The 12,450-nt window shown below is 42.9% G+C and overlaps 1 protein-coding gene across 1 annotated transcript in view; it reads right to left on the bottom strand.

The window, feature by feature from the left end:
• tg (thyroglobulin) overlaps positions 1 to 12,450 on the bottom strand; it is a 364,697-nt gene that overhangs the window by 241,981 nt on the left and 110,266 nt on the right. Inside the window, exons 26-27 of the mRNA XM_080193545.1 lie at positions 6,628 to 6,825; positions 608 to 775 (exon numbers count right to left, since the gene is read on the bottom strand). Coding sequence (XP_080049671.1) covers positions 608 to 775; positions 6,628 to 6,825 — 366 coding nt within the window. The remainder of the gene's footprint in view (positions 1 to 607; positions 776 to 6,627; positions 6,826 to 12,450) is intronic.

The following is a 12,450-nucleotide window of genomic DNA, read 5'->3' as shown; positions in this document are numbered from 1 at the left end:
TGTTCCCCATTATTAAATCTTCTGTTGCTGACTATAAAGGACCTACATTCATTTTTGTAAATCTTTTTCTCTCTACATACCTATGGAAACTTTTACAGTCAATGTTTCCTGCTCTATTACTTTCATACTCTATTTCCCCCTTCTTAATCAATTTCTTCGTCTCCCTATGCTGAATTTTAAACTGTTCCTAATCCTCAGGTATATTGTTTTTTTCCTGCCAATTTGTATGCTTCTTCCTTGAATCTAATACTATCTCTAATTTCCCTTGTAAACCATAGTTTGGCCACAGTTCCCTTCCCACTCTTGTGCCAAACAGGAAAAAATAACTTCTGGCATTCACTTATTTGTTCTTTAAATGCCTGCCAATGCCTGTCCACTGTCTTTCCTTTCAGTAATGTTTCCCAGTCCATTATAGCCAATTCAAGTTTCATACCATCATAGTTATCTTTGTTGAGGTTCAGGACCCTGGTCTCAAAATGAAAGAGTACTTTAGAAAGTTATGGTTACACCATCTGTAATGATCTAACCTGCTACTTTCAAGACTTACCTATGGTTAGATCATTGCTGGATCAGGAACTATGTAGACCCAAAAATAATGTTCACTTACTGCCAATGAAGTCCAGTCCTCCAAAGCTAAACATGAAAGCCTTCTCCTTTGTGTTGGACCTCACACCTCCGCAAATACCCTCTCCGCCAAATAGTGATGTTGCCTGCCAGTCATTGTCATTGCAAAGCAGGATATCTGGATCACTGATCAAACCACAGAGGAAGGTACCTACAAACAAACATAAGCACACAGGAAAGCGTCACTGACACTGCCCCAGTCAATTCCAGGCAATATATTTGCAAAATAGGCCACAGATGATGGATGAATGGTAAGATTAGACAAAGGCCAACATGGATAATGAGTAGAGGGAGCTCCTCTGTGATATTGTGGTTTCAATTCTGACCATAAGGAGTGTTAATTCTGACCATCAGGAGTGAAAAATAAAAATATATTTAAGTTAATACCCCAAAACAAGCCACTCAGTCCAAAATATGTTTCCTTGGAGAAACATATTTGAAGTTCAGAGATTATAATCACAGAAAACTGAAGCTTTATGCTTCAAGTACAAGTTAACTAAAAGATTGTGGATCTCTACATTCATTGAATCATTGCAGATTGCACTTATGGTGAGAAATTGCAACATGTGCTGTTACAAATTAAAATACTATCAGTACTGACTTTAATTGAGCTGCTTTTCAGTGCAAAAATGTACTTTAAAAAATCAGGATAAAGGTTATTCTATGAGTTTGTAGGATCTTTGGCCATCGAAGGGGCCCATTAAGTTCATAATTGCCGTGCAGGCTCTTTGAAAGCTTACCAATTATCTCACTTTCTGGTCTTTTCCCATAGCCTGATGGATTTCATATTCAAGCATTTATCCAATTTCCTTTTGAAAGTTACAATTAAATCGATTTCCATCATCATTCCATGCAATCCAGAGCATTAGCAACTCAGAGTCACAATCACAGAATGGTCTCAGCACAGAAGTTTGGCTTGCCGCGTATCTGTCAGCTCTCTGTAAGAGCAATTTATCTTGTGCCACTCTTTGGCCTTCTCTCCGTAGCCCTAAACAGCCTTTCTTTTCAGATACCAATTTAATTCCCTCTCGTTTGACCATGCCTCCAGCACAGGCAGCACTTTCCAGGTCCTAGCCACTTGCTACATGCAAACATTTTTCCTTCTGTCCCCATTGCTTCTTTTGGCAATGATCTTCAATCTGTGCCCTCTTGTCCACCAATGGGAATATAAAGAAGATTATATTTCTCATCATCCCCCTAAATCTTTCTCTAACAGTGAGACAATATTTCTAGTGCCATTGGCAGGTGAGAGGAGGTATTTGGAGAAGAAAAGAAAATTATTTTAAAATGTGAGGTGGCTCGGTGGCACAGTGGTTGGCACTGCCGCCTCATAGTGCCAGGGATCCGGCTTCAATTCTGGCCTTGGGTCATTGTCTGTGTGGAGTTTGCACATTCTCCCCGTGTCTGCGTGGGTTTCCTCCAGGTGCTGCGGTTTCCTCCCACAGTCTAAAGGTACGCGAGTTGGGTTGATTGACCATGCTAAATTCACCCTTGTGTAAGGGGAATTAGCAGGGTAAATGTGTGGGGTTATGGAGTTAGGGCCTGGATGGGATTGTTGGTGTTGCAGATTCAATGGGCTGAATGGTCTCTTTCTGCACTTTAGGGATTCTATAAAAAAAACCTTCAGGTATTTCCAGAATTCCAAAACCCAGACCAAATGAAGTGCATAATGTCGAGGCAATGGACATAAATCTGTGGTTGCAGCAGACATCATCTAGAAATGAAGAATTGAGAGGCATTTGGAGACGCAAGGACTGATTAGGGACAGTCAGCATGGCTTTGTGAGTGGAAAATCATGTCTCGCAAATTTAATTGAGTTTTTTGAAGGGGTAACCAAGAAGGTAGATGAGGGCAGTGCAGTTGATGTTGTCTACATGGACCTTAACAAGGTCTTTCACAAAGTACCGCATGGTAGGTTGCTGCATAAAGTTAAATCTCACTGGATCCAGGGTAAGGTATCTAAATGGATACAAAATTGGCTTCTTGACAGAAGCCAGAGGGTGGTTACGGAGAGTTGTTCTTCAATCTGGAGGCCTGTGACCAGTGGTGTGCCTCAGGGATCAGCGCTGGGCCCACTGTTATTTGTCATTTATATTAATGGTTTGGATGAGAATATAGGAGGCATGGTTAGTGAGTTTGCAGATAACACCAAGATTGGTGGCATCGTGGACAGTGAGGAAGATTATTTCCAATTGCAGTGAGATTTTGATCAATTGAGCCAGTGGGCTGACAAATGCGAGGTGATGCATTTTGGTAGATTGAACCAGGGCAGGACTTACTCAGTTAATGGTAGGGAGTTGGGGAGAGTTACAGAACAAATAGATCTATGGGTACATGTTCATAGCTCCTTGAAAGTGGAGTCACAGATGGACAGAGTGGTGAAGAAGGCATTCGGCATGCTTGGTTTCATCGATTAGGGCATTGAATACAGGAGTTGGAACATCTTGTTAAAATTGTACAGGACGTTGATAAGGCCACACTTGGAATACTGTGTGAAATTCTGGTCACCCTATTATAGAAAGGGTATTATTAAACTAGAAAGAACGCAAAAAACATTTACTAGGATGCTACCAGGACTTGATGGATTGAGTTATAAGGAAAGGTTGAATAGACTGGAACTTTTTTCTTTGGAGCATTGGAGGCTAAAGGGCGAACCTTATAGAGGTCTATAAAATAATGAGGGGCATAGACAAGATAGATAATGAATATCTTTTGCCAAAGGTAGGGGAGTCTAAAACTAGAGGGCATAGGTTTAAGGTGAGAGGGGAGAGATACAAAAGTGTCCAGAGGGGGCAGTTTTTTCACACAGAAGGTGGGTGAGTGTCTGGAACAAGCTGCCAGAGATAGTAGTACAGGCGGGTACAATTTTATTTTTTAAAAAGCATTTAGGTAGTTACATGGATATGATGGATATAGAGGGATATGGGTCAAATGCAGGCAATTGGGATTAGTTTAGTGGTTTTAAAACAAAAGGGTGGCATGGGCAAGTTGGGCTCAAGGGCTTGTTTCCATGTTGTAAACCTCTATGACTTTATGACTCTATGAAGGGCGGAATTCTCCCCAAAGATTTCTAAGTATCATAACGTCAAGAATTACAGACCAATCCTGTCTCTCAGGTGAAATCCGCACCCCACACTCAGTAAATTTTTGGAGAATTGAGAGTTCCAGGCAGTACTGGGGTCACATGTCTCCACGGACATTGGGAGACAGAACCTCCCCTCTTCTGCAACTTGTTCCCCCGACCCCTCCCCAACATGGGTCATTGGCAACTGGCCCCTCCCAATGGGTCCCCCTGCCTGATCCTCGCCATGCACCCCCACCACCCCTCCCCCACCCCACCTCCATCATGAGTGACTTCATTGTCCAACCCTGTATGTCCCAGCCATCAGAAACCCCAGCTCACACAGCCCAACTGACATGGCAGCTCCTCACGCCCCACCCCCTCCGCACTGCCCATGGCACATTGGCAGTACCCGACTGGCACCATTGGGGTGACAGTAGGCCACAGCTGGAATGTCCGGTTTCTACTTATGGTGTGCCAGGTGGACACAGCCAGTGTGCCAGGTGGGCACTGTCCACTGGGCACTGCCTGGCCATGCCCCTGACCACCAGGCATTCCAATGGCCCCAGAGCCCACCCCCATCATGCGCATCACACCAGGTCTTTTCTCATGGAGAGCAGAAGTGATTCGCGATGGTGTGACTGCCCACCAGACAGGGGAGCATTTCAGGAGGGGGGGATGATTGTGCGCCGAACTTGCTAATGATTGAAATTCAATCAGTCAATCTCAGGCAAATTGAAAGGGCGCGATCCCACTTGCACCATTCAAAAGGGGCCAAAAGAGTCGCCAACTGTTGGTGCTGGGCGTGAAACCAATTTTTAGGCCGATTCTCCAGGATTGGCGCAACCTGTGCCAGGCGTGACAAGGGTAGGAGAATTGCCCTCGTAGTGCCATTATCCTGAAATGTTAACTCCATTCCTCTCTACAGAGATGCCTGCTGAGTATTTCAAGCATTTTCTGTTTGTATTTCACCTAGAAATGGATTGATGAGCCATCCATCTCATTGTTTCTTATGGGTTGTTGCTATGCACAGCTGGTTACAACATGAAGTGACAATACAATAGCATGAAGCACATGAAGATGTTCAGACAACATGCTAAGATAGAATGCATGTTATCCATTACCTTTTTCTCAGTTAATCCCTATACAAGACTGAACTGCCTAAAACCTTTGCCTCATTGAAACTGTGATTTTTTTAAAGAACATCAGAGTTGTTGTTTCAAGAATTGTTCCCACAATTGCTTGTGACTGAACTGAATCACACTCATTTCGAGAATGATAAATTGCTGCCATGACCTGAGACCCAGACATATTCCACATAGCTCTTAAGCATGATGGTGCATTTTATTAGCATGACTGAACTTTCCTACAGTAAACGGACTGAAAAATATTCCAATAAACTTGTGTGATTTACTGCTTTACGCACTGTGCAAGCTCCCTGCATTGCTAAAAGTCAGCGACTGGGCTACTTCTTGAGCTGATGTGGAATCCCCTGTAACAGTATGCTATCTGGGAGATACCTCGTGGTTTCAAGTATACTATCAATCTCTGCAGAGCCTACCCAGCACAGAGATCCTCCCCTACTGTAATATCCAGTTCACAGGATCTCCCCTATGTAATGTAATACTGTGTCTGGGTGCCTTTATGTAATGTTGGCAATTATGAAGGTAAATTCAAAGTTAGGATTCAATTCTAGAGGGCTGGAATACAAGAGCAGGGATGTGCAAGAGCAAGTGCTGAGGCTGTATAAGGCACTGGTCAGACCCCATTTGGAATATTGTGAGCAGTTTTGGGCCCCATACCTAAGGAAGCATATGCTAGCCTTGGAGGCGATCTAGCAGAATGAAGCATTTGTTATATGAGGAGTCTGGATCTATACTCAATGGAGTTTAGAAGGATACGGGGGGGAGGGGAAATCTAATTGAGTCTTACAAAATACTGAGCAGCCTAGATAGAGTGGGATGGATAGGATAGAGGTGGAGAGACTCTTCCCGCTCAGAAAGGATAATAGGACTAGGGGGCACAGCCTCAAGATAAAGGGGGGGCGGTTTAGAACGGAGTTGAGGAGGAACTACTTCACTCAAAGGTTGGTGAATCTCTGGAATTCTCTGCCCGTTGAAGTGGTGGAGGCTACCTCGCTAAATATTTTTAAGACGCGGGTTGATGGGTTTTTGATAAGAGAGGGGATTAAGGGTTATGGGGAGAGGGCGGGAATGTGGAACTGAGCCACGACAGATCAGCCATGATCTTATTGAATGGCGGGGCAGGCTCGAAGGGCTAGATGGCCTACTCCTGCTCCTATTTCTTGTGTTCTTATGTTCTTATGAGTGGACCATGAAGAGGATGTTTCCACTAGAGGGAGAGACTAGAACTCGAGGGCACAACTGCAGAGTGAAGGGATGTTCCTTTAAAACTGAGATGGGGAAGAATTTCTTCAGCCAGATGGTGGTGAATCTGTGGACAGAGGGCTGTGGAGGGCATGTCAATGAGTGTCTTTAAGAAATGGATAAGATCTTGATCAAAAAGAGGGTCAGGAGTTATGGGGCGAAGACAGGAGAATGAGGATGAGAATCATATCAGCCATGATTGAATGATGGAGGAGACTCGATAGGCTGAATGGCCTAATTCTGCTCTTATATCTTATAGTCTTATGTACTCAGTATAAAAGCTGTGTCCATATATGAATTACTCAGACCAAGAGATCTCCCTAGTGTAATGAAGTACCCAGCCTGGGTCATCGCCTTTATGTAATGCAGTAATCAGTACAGAACCTCTCTCTCTCTAGTATAATGTATTATTCTATTCAGAGGCTCTCCAATATAATGTAATACATCCCCCTGATGACTGCAATAAAACAAAATTGCATGAAAAGCACATTCGAGCATTTCTGAGGCATGTGATGCATAAAAATGCAATTCTTTCCTTTTAAAGACTCATTGTACCTCCATCAATTGTTATTTGACTCAACATGAAGCCGTCACAGCAACGCTCCTTGCCGCAGGTCTGTCTGCAGAAGTGATGTACGTCTGTTAAACTGGAACCGCTTGCAGAAAAAGCCATTGTCTGATATACGCCTGAAACTACATTGCGAAAATCTGTCCGCATGAAGGTCTTGCGAAATGATGTTGTGAATTCGTGACCTGGAGAAAATGAAAAATGTACGTAAAATCATTGGAACTAACAGTATGGAAGGAAAGGGTGTATTCGGCAGACCATACTTGACACTTTGAAAGAACTCTCCAATTAGTCCCACTCCCTTGCTCTTTCCATTCAGCCCTGAAACATTCCCTTTGCTAGCATTTATCCGAATCCCCTTTGAAAGCTGCTATAGTAAATGTGCTTCCATCAGCTTTTCCAGCAGTACATTGCAGATCATAACATAAAATGTGCAGATTATGATAAGATCAGTTGAACCATTATTGTGCTTTCCTGGTTTGCCTTATCTGCGAAAGCAATTTTGTGTCCCTTTTTGCCATCCTGAGTTCTATCTTAACTTCTACACCCTCTATACTCTTCAAGGAATCCATTTGATCCCAGCTGCCTATGCATTACATGTGCCTCCTCCTCTTTTTTGACCAGGGCCTCACTATCCTGAGTCATTCAGGGTTCCCAACTTCTACCAGCCTTGACCTTCACTCTAAAAGTAATGTGCTTACTCTGAATTCTGGTTAACACACTTCTGAAAATCTCTCACTTGCTAGATGTCCCTTTGCTTGCCAAGAGACTGCCCCAAAAAGTTGAAAGTTCCTGTCTAACACCATCAAAATTGGCCTTGCCCTAATTTAGAATTTTAACTTTTGGCCAGACCTATCATTCCCCATAGCTATCTTAAAATGAATGGAATTATGCTAACTGGTCCCAAAGTGGTTCCTCACTAACACTTCTGTCCCCTGCCCTTCCTCTTTCCCAAGAGGAGATCAAGTTTAGCCCCCTCTCTAGTCAGGCCATCCACATACTGAATGAGAAATTCCTCCTGAGTACACCCAACAAACTTTTCTCCATCCAAGCCCCTAATACTATGGCTGTCCCAATCAATGTTGGGAAAGTTAAAATCCCCTGCTATTACCACCCTATTTTTCTTGGGAATATCTGTAATCAGGGTGGCACAGTGGTGCAGTGGTTAGCATTGCTGCTTCATAGCACCAGGGACCTGTGTTCGATTCTTGGCTTGGATCACTGTGTGTGGAGTTTGTACATTCTCCCTGTGTCTGCATGGGTTTCCTCCAAGAGCTCTGGTTTCCTCCCACAGTCCAAAGAAGTATAGGTTAGTTGGATTGGCCACGCTAAATTGTCCCTCAATGTCAGGAAAATAATTAGGGTAAATGCATGGGGTAATGAGGATAGCATGGGATTGTGGTTGGTGCAGAGTCGATGGGCTGAATGGCCTCCTTCTGCACTGTAGGATTCTATGATCTCCTTAATCTAAAGCAGGAGAAGCAAACTCTAAAGGAAGATAATTCTTGTTCAGATGTCTATGAGGGAAAATTATAGTCAGGGATATGACTGAATTCTTCAAGTGAAGTTGAACGAAAGGGCTTCAATTTTCTCTGAGAAGACTTATGATGCCACAGAACAGCTTGCAGTTAGGGGAGACTGTGGCACAGTGATATTGCCACTGGACTAGTGATCCAGGGTAATATTCTAGCAGTCCAGGTTCAAATCCCATCATGGCAGATGATGGCATTTAAAATCATTAAACATCTGGAATTAAAAGTCTAATGATAACCATCTGGTTCACTAATGTGCTTTAGGGAAGGAAATCTGCCGCTTTACCTGGCCTGGCCTACATGTGACCTCAGCTCCACAGTAATGTGGTTGACTGTTAACTGTCCCCTCAAGAACAATTAGGGATGGGCAATATGCGATGCCCTCATCCCATGAGAGGATAATGAAAAGAATTTTGGGCCTGCAACTTCAGACCAGCCTGAGAACAATTTTCATGTCCTGAAACTTTGAAATGTATGTAACGGGTTGTGTGAAATTGTGTGTTCCTTCTCCCGGATATGCTTGAATTTGCAACCCCCTCTTGAAATGTTGGGTGATGCCCCCGAATATAAGGAGCCTTACCTCACCAGCAGGTCCAGAAGGAAGGAAAGATAAAAAGGCTAAGCAGCCAAAATTTGATATTTTTATGTCAAGAATTTCTCATTCAATATTTCTTCTTTATACATTGGGATTATATTTGTGCTCTCCATATATTTTTCTGCTGCAAAACCTGCTGACACAACTTATTCTGCAACTTTACTCCTACAATCACAATGGATGTAACATGGTTGACATGGTATTTGATCACATCATATACAGTTAATTTCTGAAAGCCTTACTGCATTTTAGGGCATTAAATGACTTCACTACAATTCTTCCATGCACCACTTCTAGTGCATGGCGGTTGGTAAAATTATCTTAAAATTAACAAATTAGGTCGCACCCTAAGGCTGAAAAATTGGTCTCTGTGGCACTGTTAGCTCTGGCGCTTTGAGTATTAGTTCACTTCAAAATGGCATCCATGTCACTTGTAAGAATATATGCTTTAAGATAAATATGAACTGACACTTCTCAGAACATGTTACCACGCAAACCGATCAAAGACTGTCAATCGATTGCCTCCAAGGGATTGATCATGACAGCAATTACAATGCAGCCAAACTAATCCAGATCTGTCAATCAAACAGCTCAGAGAGGTTTACCATGAGAGTTATCATGCAGCCAAAAGCCAGTAATCAAAAAGCGCTGTTGGAAGCAATGGCATCAACAGGAGAGGTCCCATTGGAAGCACATTGGTCCTCATCAGGTCGAATCCAATTGGACTGCAGCCTGGGGGTGGGGAGTATGGTAACTATGTTCCAAATTGTTCTGTCTTGTTTTCAGGTTTAAATTTGTGATAATAAAGCTGTTGGAATTGTGGTGAAATTGCATGAGTTGTGATTCTCAATCTCCTGCTCACTTCTGGTCTGGTCCAAACTGAATATTATCTAAGTGGCTGTGTTAGCATGATTCTGCAAAGGTCAGCAACCTGAGGTCACTGCGTCTTCCATACTCAAAAGAAGCTGCTCCAAACTCTGCACGTGTTAATTTCGAGTTGGACTCCTCCATGCTTGTTATAGAGACAGCGTAAGGACTGTCAGATCCGTGAAGGTAGCAAGCCTTGTGTTTTTCTATATGCCGTAAAAGTGCTCAAAGTCCATTTAAGGGAGGATTTTGGCATTGAGGTACTGACACTGGACTAATAATCCAGAGATCTAGGTTAATGCTCTGGGGACATATATTCAAATCCCTCAACAGCAGTTGGTGGAAGCTAAATTGAATTAATAAAAAATATGGAATTGAAAGCTAGTCTCAGTAAAGGGTGTCATGAAACTAACATTTGTTGTTGTAAAAACTCATTTGATTCATTGATGTCCTTCAGGGAAGGAAATCTGCCGGCCTTACCTGGTCTGACCTACACGTGGCTCCAGACTCACAGAAAAATGGTTGACTCTTAATTGCCCTCTGAAATGGCATAGGAAGACATTCAGTTCATGGGGAAATTAGGGATGGGCAACAAATAATTTTAGGAAGTCCTCATCCAAATCCTGAATTTTTCTGTGTGACTTTGTCTTGTGGGACATTGGTACACAGGTTAACCTTTCTGTCTGCCCTCACTGTAGCACATTCGTGAGTTTTAAGTCCAACCAATTTATTTGATAGTACACTCACGAGCTTTCGGGTTAGTCCCTTCGTCAGCTGACTTAAACCTGGTGTTGTCAGACTTTTTACTGTGTTTACCCCAGTCCAACGCCGGCACATCCACATCATGCACATTCATGTCCAGCAGACCCCACCTTTATGTTACCCTTCTAAATGTCACACAGCACCAGCATCTGAGCTGGAGTCTGGATTGCAAGATCAAATGATGGTGCTTCAGTTTTATCATCCTCTAGCTCCACAAAGACTTTAGCCTCATACACCATGACCTGACCTGGCAGCAGTCCTTGTATGACCAAAAACATCAAGGTGAAAGGTCAGGGCTGGGATGAAGGAAGTAGTGGGATGCATGGTTACACCATCTGGAGTCAGAAGAACTTGTGGGATGAGGGAGATATAGGATGTGAGGAGGCTGATTCGATAGGAATATGCCATCATCTTCTATGATTTCCGTCCTGCTGCCGACCATAGTTCTACCATATTAATTACTTCCAGTACCATACTCTCCATGGGTGAGAGCATGCAGCTATGACTATTCTTCACTGGTTAGAGGATGTTGCCATTAACTTTCAACCACTTTTTCCTATAAGACTAACTAAGGGCATGATATTACCCCCTTCATGACATGCTCCTGCTGTGGTAAAGACTGAGAATCTGGCAGCTAGCCGAATCTCCAATCACTGCAGCGGGGTGGGAAAATCCCACCAACGTGAATGGTTAGAAAATTCCAGCTTAAGTGTTTAACTGAGTATGACTTTTTAAAATTCATTTTGTGGGACGTGGGCATCACTGGCTAGGCCAGCATTTATTGTTCATCCCTCATTGCTCTTGAGAAGACAGTGGTGAGCTGCCTTCACAAAATGCTGCCGTCTCTGAGATGTAGGTACACCCAAAGTGCTGTTAGGAAGGGAGATCTAGCATTTTGACTCAGCGACTGTGAAAGAGCAGTGATACAGTTCCAAGTCAGGATGGTGTGTAACTTGGAAGGGAACCATTGCCATAATCATTGTAATTAGCAGGATTTGGGTCACTACTAAAACCTTATCTCCTAATAGTGTTATACTGACTCTCAAGTTTTCCTTTATCATACGTTTCCTATTTCCGCACCATCTCTTCGACCTCTCCGTTACCTCTACATTATCAAACCACTTGTCTGACATACAGTTCTATATGAGCCGCAATTTTCTCCAATTAAATATTGGGAAGATTGCATCCTGACTGCCCTCCATTTTTCATATTCCATAAAACATGGAAGATGAGCTCAGTCAAATCATTCGATCCTAACCCATGTGTCCCATTCACCACTGATTCACATTTAGTCCAGGGCCTAGCTGCTTTTTGAAATCCTGTGTTCACTTCCTACAGACCCCTTAGAACCTTGCATTCCTCAGATACCGGTCTCTTGTGCTTTCCACCTTCCCTTGACCCAGCATTCATGGTTATGCCTTCAACTGTCTACTTCAGACTTTCCTCTTGAATCCTCCTTAACTCACCTCCATTTTCTCTTCCTTAAAACTTACCTCCTTGATCAAATGTTTTTTGACACAGCCTAACATCCCCCACCTTGGCTTGGTGTCAATTATTTTGTTTATTCATACATTGTTGGAACATGGGCATGACTGGCTGGCCAGCATTTATTGCTCATCCCTAGTTATCCTTGTTCAAAGGGAAGTTGATAGTCCAACCACATTGCTGTAGCTCTGGAGTCACACATAGACCAGACTAGGTAAGGGTGGCAGATTTCCTTCCTAAAGGACATTAGTGCACCAGATGTGTTTTTCCAACAATCCACAATGATCATCAGTAGATTCTTCATTCTGCAAATTTTTTTATTGAATTCAAATTCCACCATTTGCCGTAGCAGGATTTGAATCCTGGTCCCCAGAACATTTGCTGAGTTTCTGGGTTTGTAGTCTAGCAATATTATCACTAGGCCAACGTTTATCCTTATTATTGCTTAGAATGTTTTACTATGTGAAAGTTGCTATATAAATGCAGATTGTTACTGTTTTCCACAGGATCTTAACAAGTCCCTTATTTTCCCAAATTTTTCTAACTACCTGCAGGTCGATAAATGATAG

This window comes from Carcharhinus amblyrhynchos, chromosome 8 (genome assembly GCF_965287045.1).
Source record: "Carcharhinus amblyrhynchos chromosome 8, sCarAmb.v2.hapA, whole genome shotgun sequence".
Classification (NCBI taxonomy): Eukaryota; Metazoa; Chordata; class Chondrichthyes; order Carcharhiniformes; family Carcharhinidae; genus Carcharhinus; species Carcharhinus amblyrhynchos.
Note: the sequence above shows the minus strand (reverse complement) of the source record. Positions and strands in the feature narration are given on the sequence as shown.